The sequence below is a fragment of the Cuculus canorus genome, chromosome 23 (genome assembly GCF_017976375.1).
Source record: "Cuculus canorus isolate bCucCan1 chromosome 23, bCucCan1.pri, whole genome shotgun sequence".
Taxonomy (NCBI): Eukaryota; Metazoa; Chordata; class Aves; order Cuculiformes; family Cuculidae; genus Cuculus; species Cuculus canorus.
In genome coordinates this window covers 2,646,859-2,664,012 of record NC_071423.1, presented here as the reverse complement: position 1 = coordinate 2,664,012, position 17,154 = coordinate 2,646,859, and the positions used below count along the sequence as shown (strand labels likewise).

The 17,154-nt window shown below is 51.8% G+C and overlaps 1 protein-coding gene across 1 annotated transcript in view; it reads right to left on the bottom strand.

Annotated features, from left to right (window-relative positions):
* Positions 1-15,138, bottom strand: part of LOC104066067 (protein CEPU-1) — a 418,198-nt gene extending 403,060 nt beyond the window's left edge. Inside the window, exon 1 of the mRNA XM_054086959.1 lies at positions 14,961-15,138. Within this exon, the coding sequence (XP_053942934.1) occupies positions 14,961-15,036 (76 nt within the window). The 5' untranslated portion in view covers positions 15,037-15,138. The remainder of the gene's footprint in view (positions 1-14,960) is intronic.
* Positions 15,139-17,154: the final 2,016 nt, after the last annotated feature.

The following is a 17,154-nucleotide window of genomic DNA, read 5'->3' as shown; positions in this document are numbered from 1 at the left end:
AGCAAATCGGCAGCAATGAGTCCATGGGAGCACCCTGCTGCGTTCGGGCAGATGCGAGGATGGAGAGAGGAAGAAATGAGTAAATGATAAATTAGGCTCAGCCAGTCAATCACATTTTCTAAATGTTTTATATCCCAAAAGCTATAAAAGCAATATTCCTTTCTGGCCTTATTGGAACCATTTCTGTAAGGCAATCACATCTGTTTCCTCAGGGATTTGAGCTGAACTGTGCCTTGGCGCTTTTTCTCCTTTTTTTTCCCCTCCCCTTTATATTTACTCTCTAGGCTGCTACCAAAGAAGGGTCAGACATGCATACAAATAGGCAGAAGGACTGAAAAACAAACAACCCCGAACCAGTGGCCAGCAGTGACGAACAGACAAGAAGCAGCAAACTTCTTCAAATTCCCCAGCCCATTAATGAAGAAACGGTTGCAATAATCAGGGGCCACCTGGATTTTGAATTACTCAGTTCTTACCACTAATGTGCCCTTTGCTTTAATGAACATTACTCCACAATTGCATTGATATTATGAAGATGTGCATCGCTTTGGATGTGCTGATCCACCCAGCCTGCCTGGGATTTTTGTAGTGCTGTACCAACGGCATCACCACGCTGGTCCTGCAAGAGCCCTTGGTGAGATGCTCATTGGTAAAGCCCTTTTCTCAGGGTGCAGCTCAGACAAGAGAGATGCAGGTTGGGCAGGGGAACGATGAACCTGGGGGGTAACAGCAGCAGCCCAGCAAGCCAGGACAAGGGAGAAAACGTACCACTGCCCATCCAGCACTGCAAACCATCTGTATCACTACCTCTGCCCCTCTATTCCTCTCTCGGGAGACTTCATTTGGAGTATTGTCTCCAGTTCTGGAATCCTCAACATAAGGAGATGCAGCTGTTGGAACGGGTCCAGAGGAGGCTACAAAGATGATCAGAGGGCTGGAGCACCTCCCATAGGAGGACGGGCTGAGAGACTTGGGGTTGTTCTCTGGAGAAGAGAAGGCTCTGAGGAGACCTTATAGTGACCTTCCAGTATCTGAAGGAACACCAAAAAAGCTGGAGAGGGACAGTTCACAAAGGCTTGTGGTGATAGGATGAGGGGCAATGGGTATAAACTGGAGAGGGGCAGATCTAGACTAGACATAAGGATGAACTTCTTCACAATGAGAGCGGGGAGGCCCTGGAAGTGGTGGCTGCTCCACCCCTGGAGGTGTTCGAGGCCAGGTTGAATGGGGCTTGGGCAGCCTGATCCAGTGGGACATGCCCCTGTCCATGGCAGGGGGGTTGGAATTGGATGATCTTTAAGGCCCCTTCCAACCCAAACTATTCTACGATTCGCTGTTTCACCACGGGATGGCTTGTGGGGTTCTTGTCTGGGTGCCCAGTTGGCTCAAAGCCCAAATCTCTCTGAATACCATGGAGAACCAGAGCCGCAGTTGCAAAGGGGCCTTTGCTCCACAAAGGCAAGGGTGAGTTTTTGGAGGGGTCTGAAAACAGGAGCTCACTGCAAAGAGCATCAGCAGACTGCCAGAGCCCTGGAATCACGGGTCTGAATAAACACAGGGATGAATAGAGCAAGGACCTCAGGCTCACTAATGAGCTCTCCCAGCAAACCGTGTCGGCAGCAGAGGGTGAAAGCCCCTCTCTCTGCCAATGAAGACAACAAAAGGCTCTGGGTGAGATGCCAGGGGGGCAGCCCCACGCCAAGGCACCCAGAAAACCCCCCCCTTCTTTAGCTCTCTAAAGAAAGGCTGGAGGATCCCAGCCCTGGCTCTCTGCATCAGCAGTCACAACCCACCATCCAACCCAGTAGCCTCTATATCCAACTACAGGATGTTTCCATTGGGATTGGGATCCCAGTTTCCTCTGGCACTTGTACCAACTGTTGTTATAGCTTATGCTTGCTCTACAGGGAAGTAAAAGAACAAACCACCATCCCTTCGACCATAATTAAAAATATTCCTGCTTCTATTTAGATTTAAGTATCATTACCTTGCTGGGCTCTTCCAGGGGGAAGCATTATTTCAGCTGATTGGAAAACTGTGGCAAAGGAACAGGTTCTCCATACAATTTTCTTCATATCTTATTAGTTGCAATACAATTACAGTGAATACATCAATTCTCAGTCCCAGCAGCTCCTGGAAAGAGCCACCTATTAAAAGCTGGCTTATTAATGGAATTGTACATCCAGGATTAATCGAGCCGCGTTGGCCATTTCCATTTCTCACTCCACAAGTGCTTTTGTTTGCTTAATAGGCTGAAGTAACTCGAGAATGACACAACTTACAGCTTCCCCCATTTGCTGTGCATATCGCCAGCAAATTTAATAGCACTATAGTTTCCAGCATTGCTCGGGGATAAAATCTGCCACGTGCCACCAGGGAAATCCATGCAGCGGGGTGGGAAGGGGCTTTCTGCCCCTTCTGACAAGCGGAGATCCCCAACTGATCTAAGGTTTGAAGCTGAAATATGGGAGATTGAGATAAAATCTCATGGAGAAACGTTTTCCTGTGAAGGTAGAGAGGCTCTGGAACAAGTTGCCCATGGAAATGGTGGCTGCCCCATCCCTGGAGATGTTCCAGGACAGGTTGGATGGGACTTCGAGCAACGTGATCCAGTGGGTGGAACTGGATGGGCTTTGAGGTCCCTTCCAACCCAAACCACTCTACAATCACAACCATTGCACACCAGCCAAGTTCCCAGGCATCATCCCTGTAGCTGGAAGCAAGAACTGCTTTCTCCCAGCACAGATATTCCTGGGGCAGCAGTGTCAATGCATGTTGAAGCATGGTAATGTAGTATGACTCTCCCCTTTAATGGAATTTTTCTAGCCCCCTAGGAAAAAAAAAAAAAAAGACTCCATTAGCCATACTACAAAGGCTCCTACTTATTAGTATTTTAGAACAGCAGCAAAAACATTTCTTGAATCTAATTATTGCTGACAAATATGAAAATTGAAATCAAAGTTAAATTTTCAGCTACAGTGCCTCATATGGCAGCAGCTCGCCGGCTCCTGACTATTGCATTGACACTTTTTTTCTGCTGAGAAGGCTGCGGAGATTGGGTCCCCCACCCCCGGCAGCCCCCCCTCCATCTTCAGAGGCATTAACTCTGACATATTCATCTCAACAGTCGGGGCTACGTAACTAACTTCATGTTTACCAGTTACATGCAGCCCACAGATCAGAACAAGGTTTGCAGGAGCTGAAAAAGGGAATAGGGCTTGGTTTTTGTTTTTCTTCTCAAAAAAGAAAAAAAACCCCAAAAAACTGTTTTATTTATTTTCATAGAATCACAGAATGGTTCAGGTTGGAAGGGACCTCAAAGCCCATCCAGTTCCACCCCCTGCCATGGGCAGGGACACCTCCCACTGGATCAGGGGCTCCAAGCCCCATCCAACCTGGCCTTGAACCCCTCCAGGGATGGGGCAGCCACCACTGCTCTGAGCAACCTGGGCCAGGGCCTCCCCACCCTCGCAGAAATACATTTCTTCCTAAGATCTCATCTCAATCTCCCCTCTTCAGCTGAAAAAACATTCCTCCCCATCCTCTCCCCAATGAAGAGCCCCTGTCCAGCTTTCCTGGAGCCCCTTTCAGCACTGGAAGCTGCTCTAAGGTCTCCCTGGAGCCTTCTCCTCTCCAGGCTGAAGAACCCCAACTCTCTCAGCCTGTCCTCATACAGCCCGTGCTCCAGTCCTTGGATCCTCCAGATCCATTCCAACAACTCCAAGTCCTTCCTGTGCTGAGGACTCCAGAATTGGACACAGAGTCCCAAGTGAGGTCTCACCAGAGCGGAGGGGCAGAATTGTTTCCTAACTTTGCTCCCTCCCACCTCGATTTAAAAAACCTCAAAATAAAGGATCTGGAAGGGAAGGGGGGTAGGAAAAAAAACCTTGTCAACATATTTCTTTTCTCCTGCCTCCCCCCAACATACTATAAAAATCAATCCCCTTTGTCATTTCGCTCTGCTTGTGTGAATGTTTAATGGCTGTCGAGGGAGATAATGATTCCTGCTAGGAAATTCATTTCAGATTTGCTATTTATAACGTACTTGGTGCTCAGGTGGGAAATTAACATCAGGAAGGGGGGAAAAGGGACCCAACCAGGGGAGAGAAAACCGCAGCAGGCGAGGAGGGATGCTGCAGGGCTGCCTGGAAGGGGCCACAGCCCAAAGAGGATGTGCAGCTGTTCCCATCTCCTCTGGGACAGAGGGGAAAGGCTTCACACAGCAGGGACGGCCACGCTGAGGATATAGAGGTGCTCCCAAGCACCACCAGCCCCTTTCCAGCACAAGGGATGCAGAGTTGGGGTTATCACGGTGATGGCTTTCCCAGCCAGCGATGCTCCTCAAGCACCATCACCAGCAAAAAAAAACCACCTGTCAAACACCAACACCACTACAGGTTTGCATCCCAGCTCCCTCTCCAGCTCTATTGGTTTAGCTCCAAACCTCCTTCATATCCCCCTCCCTGCAGAGCCCGACAACCTGTTGCCACGTGTTTGATTCCCAAGGGAATTCCCGTCTGCGGTACAGCCAAAGCCGGTACAGCCAGCGCTACGCACGCTGCCATTGAGTTGCTAATTCCTTGTCTCAGAAGTTGCTTTTCACTTTCTGATTTTTCAATAATAGGCTTGGTATGAATCCCTTAAGCTTCTGAAATAAGCTGAAAACCGCTTTTCCAGCCATTTACATAAACACAAGTGGATCAGAAGGAATAATCATAGTTTATGCATTATTTGGGGGCTTTGGAGACTGCTGCTAATGTGATGTCAGGTTTTGAAGCCCAAACATGTACAATGGGAAGCGTTCGTGTGCAGAAAGGCAGCACAAAAGGTAAACAATAAATAATACAATTTTTCAAATGTTGTCTTCAATGACAACATGGTTTTGGCTCCGCTGCCACCCCGGCCTCTAATGGATCCTGTTCCCTGCCAGCCCCGTTCCAGAAAGGGCTTCATTAAGAGAGATGTCACTCACGCTAAATCCAAATTCACCTCTTGCCAGCCAGCGCTGTCGCTCTCCCATGCCTTGGCCCACGATCAAAAACCCCAGTGCTGGCTTTGGGGATTGACTTTGACAAAAAAAGTCTAATGCGGGCACCCTGTGATCTATAAATACCATCTGTCCTGCAGAATGGGAGGAAAGCTAGGAAACCACCAACCCAACTCGGAAATTAGAATCATCGGATCAAAAGGGTGGAAGAGACCTTTGAGATCAAGTCTAACCATACTGCTCTACTACTAAACCATAGCTCTAAGCACCTCATCTACTAGTCTTCTAAAGGTCTCCAGGATGGTGACTCAACCACCTCTCCGGGCAGCCTCTGCTGGTGCCCGAGAACCCTTTTGATGAAGTAATTTTCCGTAATATCCAATTAAACCTCCCCAGCACAACTTGAGGTCATTTCCTCTTGTGGTATCACTTTTTCCGTAGGAGAAGAGACCAGCAGCCACCTTGCTACAACCTTCTTTCAGGAGCTGCAGAGAGCGATGAGGTCTCCACTCGGGTTCCTTTTCTCCAGACTAAGCCACCCCAGGGCTCTCAGCTGTTCTCATAACCCTTCTTCTCCAGACCCTTCCCCAGCTCTGTTCTTCTCTGTACGCTCTCCAGCCCCCCAGTGTCCTCCTTTGATTGAGGGGCCAAAACTGAACACAGGATTCAAGGTGCGGCCTCACCAATGCAGAATCCAGGGGGAGGATCCCATCCCTAGTTCTGCTGGCCACTCCATGGCTGATCCAAGCCAGAATTCTATTGACCTTCTTGGCCACTGCTGGCTCACATTCAGCTGCTGTCAACCAACATCCTGAGGTCCATCTAGACCACTCTTCCCCAAGCCTAGAACATTGCATGGGCTTGTTCTGGTTGTAGCTCTGATCAAAGAGCTTCTAAAAGAGTGGAGAACATACTTAAAGGGCGAGATATTACAGCATTAACAAACTTTGCTTCAAGTGCTTGTCATGCTTCCAGTGATGTGGATCAGATTGGGCTTTCAAACCCGTCCTTTAAATCAAGAATGCCATTTTTGGCAGAAATCAAAACATTAGCAGAGAATCTGTTTGGAAAAAAAATAACAATAACAAAGTGTAACAAGGCTCAAGACTCCAGGATCTTTTGATACTGCTGGAATGCAGCCTTCAGATGTCTTTTTTTTTTTGCCTGAAAGCACTTCACAACTTAGTCATAAAGCTCCTGCAAGCACAGAATCAGAACAAAAATACTTTGAAAATCAATCCCTATTTTTCCCAGAATTTGCTTTCAGTGGGAATTTGCAATTCTGTTTTATTCCGTTTTGGACTAAAATGAAAAATCCTCTTGATTTCTAACGTTACACAATTTCCTGTGGCAATTTGTACTTCTTCGCAGCTGCTGCCTCCCACCCCAGTCTCAGGAGGATGGGAGTGAGCCACATGGGATTAACATTTGTGCTTTTACAAGCTCCTCCTCCAAGCTAAATCAGGGTTTCCCTGTGCTCAGTGATGTGCAACAGCACAGCAGGGGGGGAAGACCCCATTTCAAGGCAAATCTTGATGAGCCAGACTGGACAAAAGAGGATAAAGAGGGCTGGAATCCTTATGGAGTGCCAGGGCAGTGAGGGAGGGGAATGACCACGCAGTGATGTTCAATCACTGCAAGACAAAGAAAATTTGTCAACTCAGGAACCACAACCCAGTCCAGGACCTCCATGCTCGCAGCATCTTTTTCTGCTCCCCCCTTAACCCCCGCCAAGCACCTACTCCCATCCTCCTTGCATGCCAAAGCTGCTGCAACTCCAGAAGTAAGCGCTCTGCATAGAATGGTTTTGGCTGGACGGGACCTCAAAGCCCATCCAGTCCCACCCCCTGCCATGGGCAGGGACACCTCCCACTGGATCAGGGGCTCCAAGCCCCATCCAACCTGGCCTGGAACCCCTCCAGGGATGGGGCAGCCACCCCTGCTCTGGGCAACCTGGGCCAGGGCCTCCCCACCCTCACAACAAGACATTTCTGCCTAAGATCTCATATCAATCTCTCTCTTTCAGCTGAAAACCGTTCCTCTTCATCCTGTCCCTGCCCTCCCTGATCCAGAGCCCCTCCCCAGCTTTCCTTAAGCCCCTTTCAGCACTGGAAGCTGCTCTAAGGTCTCCCTGGAGCCTTCTCTTCTCCAGGCTGAACAACCCCAACTCTCTCAGCCTGTCCTCATAGCAGAGGTGCTTCTGCCCCAGGTCATCCTCAGGGCCCTGCTCTGGACTCACAGATGGGTGTGGATGAGGTGCTGAGGGGCACAGTTTAGGGACTGTTAGGAATGGTTGGACTCCATGACCCAATGGGTCCCTTCCAACCTTATGATTCTATGAACAGAGGTGTCCTCACACAACGTGCTGCACGCCACCGATATCAAGGTCCACCAACCTCTAGACGGTCCCCAGTGCCACACAGTGACTCTTAAACTTGGCAGCAGCTCATCTCTGTCCCCATAAGAAGGCAGAGGATGCCATGCCAGCTTCCATCACCACCTCCCCAGTGCTTTGAAGAGAATACTCCAACTACCAGTAATTTATGCTGGGTTCCCAGAATCCTGGCTTCCCCACGTGGCTGCTACAAAGCGTTTTGGAGCTGTGGCTCCTTGGCTGCTTGAAATCCTGCTCAGAGCGCCTTTTTCAGCTCCCCCTGATTAGTAAGCAAAGCATGCCAGGGGTGGAGAAGTCAGAGGAAAGGAAAGGCAGGGGGAGAGGATGCCAAGAACCAAACATTGTCTTCAGTGGGAACAGTCAACTGGACAAGGGGGTCAAAGGGTCAATTAATGTACAACAGCTTCTAGCATTGGACATATCAACTATAAGCGCATCAAAAATCCACAATATCCTTCTTAGCGGGTGATAACAGAGCACAGCAAAGAGAGCACCTCTGATTTATTATTAACCGAGAGCAAGGTGTGTGCTTCAGGAAGGACATGGGTAGCACCAATGGCTCCAAATGTGTCAGGGACACAGCACGTACGATGCATGGTGCACCAGCATGGTGCACCAGCTGGAGGCCCCTGGGATTAGAGGGTTTCACGGGACGCAGTGACAAAGCGCTCATCCTTTGCATTTTTTTTCTTTTTGGCCATAAAACCTACTGAAGTCAAAGAAAGCCTTTGTGCAGAAGGCGCAGGATGCTGGCTGAAGGTGAGACAGCTTGGACTTCTACTACAGGACCCAAAGGAATAGCAGGAAGATATGGCAGGGGAGGGTTAGGTTGGACATTAGGAGAAGTCTCTTCACCCAGAGGATGGTGGAGCACTGGAACAGCTCCCAGGGAAGCAGTCACAGCCTGACAACACTCCGGAAGCCTTTGTCCAACACCCTCAGCCCCACAGTGGGAATGTTGGGGTTGTCCTGTGCAGGGGCAGGAGTTGGACTCGGTGATCCTTGTGGGTCCCTTCCAACTCAGGGCATTCTATAATTCCATGATTCTATATAGAATCCCAAGCCCTGGCACCTTGCTCATTTTGGCCCCTTGTTGAAACCAAGAGCTCAACTCCGAAGTCCAAGCTGCAACTTCAAGGCATCCACAAGCCTTTGCCAAGAACGTCTGAGATGGATCACGTTTGGGCCCCACCAAGCATCACAGCACATTGACCACTGCACAAAGCAGCTGTACCAGTAACAACAGGAGAAAAAATAGTTTATCCTCTTTAAAGCTTTGCTCTGATGAGGTATTTCTTCAACTGGGCAACAAGCAAAGAAAGTTTTGCCCTCTTGCCACTGTTGAAGCTCAGGAAGGACAGACAGACAAAAGAGGGGTTTTTTTTCTCATCCCCACGGCCAGACCAATGCTCCTCACATGGTTCTTCACAGACTGCAAAGGAAGGCTGGAGAACCCACCTCCACCAACTGTCTGCAAGTTGCTGGGAAGCCAGTTGGTGAGCTCTCCCCCTCTACCTCCATCTCCATTTAATCACAGAAAACAGCAAGCCCTGCTTGCTAATTTGACCTAGATCTGTCAACTGATCAAATTCTCCCCCCATAGGGCAATAAAAAAATGGGGAGAAATCACAAATATGGATACTTCTAAGCAAAAGCAGCAAGAACAATACATGAAGCAGACACTTCCAATATTAAATGCACTCATTTAATGTACAAGTCAGGGTTGGCAGCAGAGGAAGACAGTAAAAAACACACGCGAGGGTTACGGTAATAGTGAAAGTGCCTACACAGGCAGTGAAAAATATAGGTTTTGCCAAGCACTAGGACATCCCAAGATTGGCTGCAGCCTCCAGAGAAGCCAGCACCACCAATTCTTAGGTAAAGGGTAGACAACTCCACTTTGAGCTGGCTGGGATGGTCCTGTCATGCTTCAGATATCCAGTTGTACCAGATAAGGGTTTTTCCAAGCTCACAGCTACCACTTGATGTTCTCCACTTGTCAAACTCCTTTATCTCCTCTTGGCTGGTCAAGGAGTCCCATCCCAGACTGCTGACCAGTCCCATACCTCCTTGGCCATGCAGCCCAGGTTTACATCATCCCCTCTTCACATATCCCCCCTGGAGATAACCACAGACATCTTCACGCCTGCATTTTAAGAAGAGCAAGCAAGCGCTGGCAGCAAGTGTGGTACCTCACACACCTCTGATCCACAACCAGAGCTCCTAAAGCAGTTGTAGCAACACAATGATCCAACTCAGCACATGTTCCCAACACCAAACTAAGGTCTCTCATGACAAATGACAACTCTTCTGACAGGGAGGTCTCCATATACACAGCAAGGAACAAGTACAACAGCTTCTCTCCTCGCTATACTCTGCCAGCCCACCAGATCAGTGGATGGAAGCAGCAGCACCCCATGCATCAACACTCCATGTGCAAAGCTGCACAGAGCGCCCACAGCAAAGCCACCGAGCAGAGATCCCAACCACCAACTCAGCATTTTAGGTGCCACCCCATGGTTTTTGCACAACGCAGCCTGCTTTCCAAAGCACCTTTCGGGTGGCAAAGGTCTGCTTGGGTTCCTGTTTACTCTTGCTGAGTCTTCAAAATGTGCCAATTAATCCCACGCGGTGGCCTGATTTCCAGAGGCTCTGGATACCTGCTTACAGCTTCAGTTAAAATCAACACGAATGACAGATGTTCAGCAACGCTCCAAATCAGGCCCTCGAATAACCAGAGCACATTCCCCTTCTTTTATGTACTGCATATAACTGGGTTATCTAATCATGTAGGTATTGATTATTACTGTTATTACCTATTAAATAGCTATTTTCTGCTGTTGGGGTGAATATCACATTTTATTGACCTGCACAGTAACTATTAACCACCACAAAGCCACATCTAATATTTTCCCCAGGGAACAATAAATCTGGGTATTCACAGAAAGATGTCGATACACATAATTTTTCTTATACACATTCATTAGCACAATTACCTTCTTGCACGAACTGCTAGGAGGTTTCCCCTCCTGCCTCCGTGGACTAAAAGTCCTCCTGGGATGCACAGCCCTGACCCACTGAGCACTCCCAAACCATGCTCTTCCCAAGGGGAAGCAGATGAGATGTGTCTCCAGGTCAAATCCAGCCTCTCCATGGCACATGAGAGCAGCTCGTGCTTTGGGTTGGGAATTATCTGCAACCCAGCCACATCGACGGAGCAAATAATTCTTTGGGACGAGGAACGCTCCGCATATCATGTTGACATATGCTATTACTTTACATACCTATTTCAGCTCGTATGCTTATTAGAATAAGGTCTTTATGCTAATTTGTAAATCAAATTCCCATAATTCTTGGCTTACTGATGCTAAAGGCCCAGCTAAATCTTCTATGACCTTTTAGCCTGGTTAATCCTCTTACACATGGTTGAGCGAAGAGTTGTCTTCCATCTTCCACTCCTAAGTGGTGGGGTGCAATTTCTATACAAGCCCTCCTCTTCCTCAAGAAATCCAGGTGGGTACCAGCCAGGGGCACAGAGGAGACCATCTCTCTACTTTGAAATACAGAAAGAAGGGAGGTGAAAACCCTCCTGTGTCCTTAAGTGTGCTGTCCTAGATGTTTGTTGCTGCTATTTAAAAGCCACACAGAAGAGATCAAAACACAATGAGAGCAGAATTACCAAATAGCCACCGTTTCCCAGCGCCCCCGGGCTACTCCAGCTCTCTGCAGCCACCTCCTTCCCCCAAACCATGGCTGGACCTTTGCCTGGCTGCGATTCTTTGGGACCTGAAGGAATGGCAAGAAGATGCACCAGAGGAGGGTTAGGTTGGACATTAGGAGAAAGCTCTTCCCTCAGAGGATGGTGGAGCACTGGAACAGCTCCCAGGGAAGCAGTCACAGCACCAAACCCAACAATATTGCAGAAGCCTTTGGCCAACGCCCTCAGCCCCACAGTGGGAATGTTGGGGTTGTCCTGTGCAGGAGCAGGAGTTGGACTCTGTGATCCTTATGGGTCCCTTCTAACTCAGGGCATTCTATAATTCCATGATTCTATATAGAATCCCAAGCCCTGGCATCTTGCTCATTTTGGCCCCTAGTTGAAACCAAAAGCTCAAGTCCAAGCTGCAACTTCAAGGCATCCACAAGCCTTTGCCAAGAACATCCGAGACAGATCATGTCTGAGCCCCACTGAGGGACAGGAGCTGGCCTCAATGATCCTTGCAGGTCCCTTCAAACTCAGGTCATTCTATCAGTCTACATCCCTTTCATGTGCTGATACGACACAGGTGCCTGCATCTCATTCCCATGGAGATGCAGCATCCAAGCAAGTGCCCTGGCCTTGCTCTCTAGCACCAACACCCAGTAGCAAACAGCTCCCTTGCCAAGAGCAGCATCACCATGCAAAACACCATGATGGACATTCCAGGGCTCAGAGGGCTCCTTCCTGATGGACACCACACCCACAGCTCCCATTTTTGGGACACAGAGCTAAAATCCAACAGTGGATCTGCAAAGCTTGGAGAACCTATGGATGTTTGCACAAATGCAGATGGTCAAGCACTTCAGAGCATTCCCACTTCAGGCTCCACTTTACTGTCAAGCATCCTCACAAACCACTTTCCTTATTGTTTGTTTGGCTGTAAATAGGTAAACGACCTGGAGTATTGATAAACTGCTGCAGAGGGCAGCACAGATCTCTCGAGCTATTTGTAGAAGATTCGTGCAAAAAAAAACCCCACAGTTTTCCTGCATGACAATAGTTCTCACATTTTCAAACACAAGCCAGCTCCACTTTCGCTTGCCAAGAGACAGAGAAAAGTTAGAAACACTAAAAATGCTGTGACTATCAGAGGAGTTCATGAGGCAGCAGCACCAATTCTGCACACCCAGATGTTACCTTTGGGGCTGAGTGACCCCAATTTGCTCAAAAATCCCCTTAGAGAAAAGCAAACTTATTTTGGCTGTCTATTTTTTTCATGATTCTTAAATATAATTATGTAACTAAACCTCCCAGGGGGGCCCCTCCTGCCCTCCAACAATCCAAAAAGGGGAGATCCTGCCCTCCAATGACTCAAAAAGGGGAGACCTCTCCAATAACTCAGCACACAGAGACATCTCCCAGCCTCAAAGACCCAAACTTTCTGCTTCCAAATACTGCCTTGTGCGATACTTTGCTCAGCACCCCCAGCTCTGCCCTGGGTCCCCCCCAAACCACGATACGGTGCAGCTCCCGGCTTTCCCCAAGCCACCAGTGACTCGGGGACTTCTGGCACCCAATATCAGACACCTACAAGGCAACAGATTCAGGGGATTTTTGCTCGGGGAGGCAACATTTCTTCCCACCGCTCTGTAGCTGAGAGGAATAAAATAAAGGAAAAAAAAAACCCTCACTACTTTTTGATGTGCAAGCTTTGACAGGAGAGCAGGGAGAGGAAGCATGAAAGATGACCAGAGGCAGGGGATAGGGAATAACACTGCAGGGAAGCCAAGCGAGAAGCCAAAAGCATTTTAAAAGAAATTAAAAGGAAAGCACAAATTCTGAGCAGGAGAAAATGAGGAGGAGAGGGCAGCCTTCCTCTCCCCTCCTGGGGATCCCCAGTTCTCACAGAGGCGGCAGCAGAGGGGGAAGAGGGATCCCAGCCCCAGGAAAGCCCCTCAGCACCAGGGGATGCAGGGATGCCAGCATCCCAAGCGGGAAGCAGCAATCCTGGGAGAAGGAGAACAAGCGAAGGAGGAAGGCAAAGAGGAGAAATGCCTTGGCGTGTGATGTGCATGCTAAGCAGCCCGCGCCGCTCGATATGGCAGGGGTGGCTCTCCACACGAGTGGGCCCAGCTTGCCTAGAGAGAGAAGTTTGAGCGGAGATGGTGGCTGCCCACCTCCCCTGGCACACGCCAGCCCCCAGCCCCACTCGGGCAGCCCCTGCCCCACGCAGGAGGGGTTTCTCACCCCAGAGTCCCTGCTGCAGAGCATTTCAGCTGACAGGAGGATCAGGCAGGGCTGATTTGGGTGAATGGGTGCCCAAATCCTGTCCCTGGCTCTCGGCGGACACCGGGTCAGCACAGAGGTAGCAGGTTCCAGCTGCTGGCTGCTCCCCCTTTCCCTGCACAGAAGGAGAAATCCATCCCTAAAGGGTGGCTGCATCCCCTGCAAAGCCTCGGGTACCATCCGGGATGAGGCTAAGCACATTCGAGGCTTGGTGCAACGCAGCTCCCTTAAGCAGCCCCGGTGCAGGATGTGGCCCAATCCTCTCCTCCCACGGAGGGAACCCCACTCCCACAGCCCCTCCAGATGGCTGCAAAGAGACTAACGCAAGCTGACAGGCTCAGCGCTCCCGGCCAGATGGGGCTGGCTCCTGACTCCTCCATTCCCTCTTTGGATTTTGCTCCTTTTTTTCCCCTCCTTCCAAAGCACCATCCGCTGGTGCTCCGCCAGGACAGGCTGAGCAAAGACTTCCCAACTCCCCATCCCAGTGGGGACCAAGAAAAGCCAAGGTTGCACCAAGTTTTTGGGACGACCTTGCAGGCGGATCCAGCAATAAAAAAACGTGGGGGGACAGCACAGAGGGACCCCAATTCCCCCCAGCCTGTTGGATGCATCGCTCCTGCGGGAACTAAGTTGGGATGCCAGAGGCGTTTGGCACCTGCTCCCACCGCCATCCCCCCCGATAGAAAAATCATCACGAGGATGCTGTGCGATGCAAGTCCCCCCACCCGCCGCTGAACCAGGGAGCACGAATCCGGAGATGCCACCGCGCTGAACCCACAGCCGCGTCCCCCTCTGCAACTTAGCAGCGAGCTGGGGACCCTCTTCTAGTTCTGCCTCCGCTCCTGGGGGGGGGGGTCCTCATCCCCACTCCAGCTCTTAACCAGCTCGAGAGAGCTCCTCACCCCCTCTCCCAGCTCTGGTGGAAGCTCCTCATGCCCCCTCTCCCAGCTTGGGGTGGGGGTGGGAGGGCGTCCCTCACCCCAATCCTAGCTCTCATCCAGCTCGGGGGGGCTCCTCACCCCAATCCCAGCTCTCATCCAGCTCTGGAGGGGTTCCTCACCCCAACCCCAGCTCTCATCCAGCTCTGGAGGGGTTCCTCACCCCAACCCCAGCTCTCATCCAACTCTGGAGGGGTTCCTCACCCCAATCCCAGCTCCAATCCAGCTCTAGAGGGGGTTCCTCACCTCCTCTCCCAGCTCTTCTCCAGCTCGGGGGGGAGGGGGGGGCTCCTCACCCCCTCTCCCAGCTCTGGACCACACTCTGCGGGGCTCCTCATCCCAATCCCAGCTCTCATCCAGCTCTAGGGGGGGCTCCTCACCCCAATCCCAGCTCTCATCCAGCTCGAGGGGGGCTCCTCACCCCAATCCCAGCTCTCATCCAGCTCGAGGGGGGCTCCTCACCCCAATCCCAGCTCTCATCCAGCTCGGGGGGGGCTCCTCACCCCAATCCCAGCTCTCATCCAGCTCTGGGGGGGTTTCTCATCCCCAATCCCAGCTCCGGACCACGCTCTGGGGGGCTCCTCACCTCCACCCCCCACCCCCCCTAGGATGCTCGCCTGCATCCCACCCCGCAGCATCCCCTCCCGGCTGTACCTTGGGAGAGGAGGAGTGCGGCCATCCCCGCGAAGATCACCCAAGAGACGGGGTGGTGCATTTTCGCCTGGGCCATGTCTCCCCGCGGGCTGCGTTTCTCTCCCCTCCTTCTTCACTCACTGCCTGCCGGGGAGAGCTTTAAAATCCAGCGTTTCCCGGAGCGAAGCGAAGCGCAGGGAGGAGAAGGGAAAGGAGGGGGGGGGGAAACAAAAAAAAAAAAAAAAAAAAGGGAAAAAATTCACCGTGGGGTGGGGGAGGGAAAAAAACCCTAAAATAAAAAAAAAAGGGGGGGGGGAAGGGGTGGCAAGGTGCGAGGGACAGGCGCTCCGTGCCCGCCGCTCCGGCCGCACACGCCGCCCGCTGCAGCGCCCGCGCAGCAGCCCTCCCCCTGCCGCTCATTGGCTGCCCCCCCGGCATCCGCACCCCCAGCATCCCGCACCACCCCGGCACCGGCAGCCCTCTTCCCAGCATACCCCCCCCCGGGACTGGTATCCTCTTCCCCATCATAAGACCACCCCCACTCCAGCATCCAACATCCCCCCCTGGACCAGCATCCCTCTCCCCATCATAACACACACAGCATCCAACATCCCTCCCGGGACCAGCATCCCTCTCCCCATCATAACAGACACAGCATCCAACATCCCTCCCGGGACCAGCATCCCTCTCCCCATCATAACAGACACAGCATCCAACATACCCCCTGGGACCAGCATCCCTCTCCCCATCATAACAGACACAGCATCCAACATCCCCCCCTGGACCAGCATCCCTCTCCCCATCATAACACACACAGCATCCAACATCCCCTTCAGGGCTGGCATTCCCCTCCCTATCATGCTCGCACACACACACACCCCCCACCCCAGCATCCGACACCCCTCCGGGATTGGCATCCCCCTCCCTATCATAACGTCCCCCCCGCCCAAGCATTCAGTATCCCCCTTTCCTATCATACACTCTTCCCCCTCCCCCCCCAGCATCTAACACCCCCCCGGGACTGGCATCCCCTCTCCCAGTCATAACACCCCCCTCTCAGTATCCAACAACAGCCCCAGGACTGGCATCCCCCTTCCTGTCATACACTCTCCCTCCCGAGGACCAGCATCCCTCTCCCCATCATAACACACCTCTCCAGCATCCAACATCCCTCCCTGGACTGGCACCCCCCTCCCTATCATTCACACACTCCCTGGAACTGGTATCCCCTTCCCCATCACACTACCCTTTCCCCAAGCATCTGACTACCTCTAGGACCAGGATCCCTTTGCCCATCATAACCCCCCTTCAGCATCCAACACACTCCCTGGGATTGGCATCCCCTTCCCTATCATACACCTCCTCCCCAGCTGAGACCAGCATCCCTCTCCCCATCATACAACTCCCTCCCCAGTATTCTCCCCTCCTAGCATCCAACACCCCTTCCCAGGATTCACAACCCCCCCAACCTGGGACTGGTATCCCCTTCCCCATCACACTACCCTCTCCAAGCATCTGACCTCCCCCAGGACCAGCATCCCTCTGCCCATCATGACCCCCCTCCAGCATCCAACACAACCCCTGGGATTATTATCCCCACTTCCCATCATACACTCTCCCTGGAATCCAACACCACCGTCCTCCGTGACTCCCCTAGCACCCGACAGCCCCCTGGGATTGATATCACCTTCCCAATCACATCTCCTCCCCAAGCATCTGACCCCCCCCACCCCATACCAGCATCCCTCTCCCCATCATACCCAACCCCCCCCCACCAGCAGCAGCCCCCCCAGCATCCAGCACTCCCACCCCAAACTAGCATCTGACACCAACCCACCCCAGACTGGCATCAGCACCCCTACTCTGGCATTCCCCTCCTCGTCATACCCTCCCCTCAGCATCTACGACCCCTCCTTCCAGGATCTGACAACCCCCCCCCCCTCCCCAAGATGAACATCTGCACCCCATAAACCCCCACCCTGTTATACCCCTCCCCAGCATCCAACCTCCTCTCTGGGTTCAGCATCCACAGCCCTCCTAGCATCACACACCCCACCCCACCCCAATCCAGGATCAGCACTACACCCCCACAGCATCTGACACCCCCTGGGACCAACATTTGTATCAGACCACCCACCCCAAGCATCCAACACCTTCCCTCAGCATCCAACATCCCACTCAGGACCAGCACCTGGACCCCCACCCCAGCATCTCC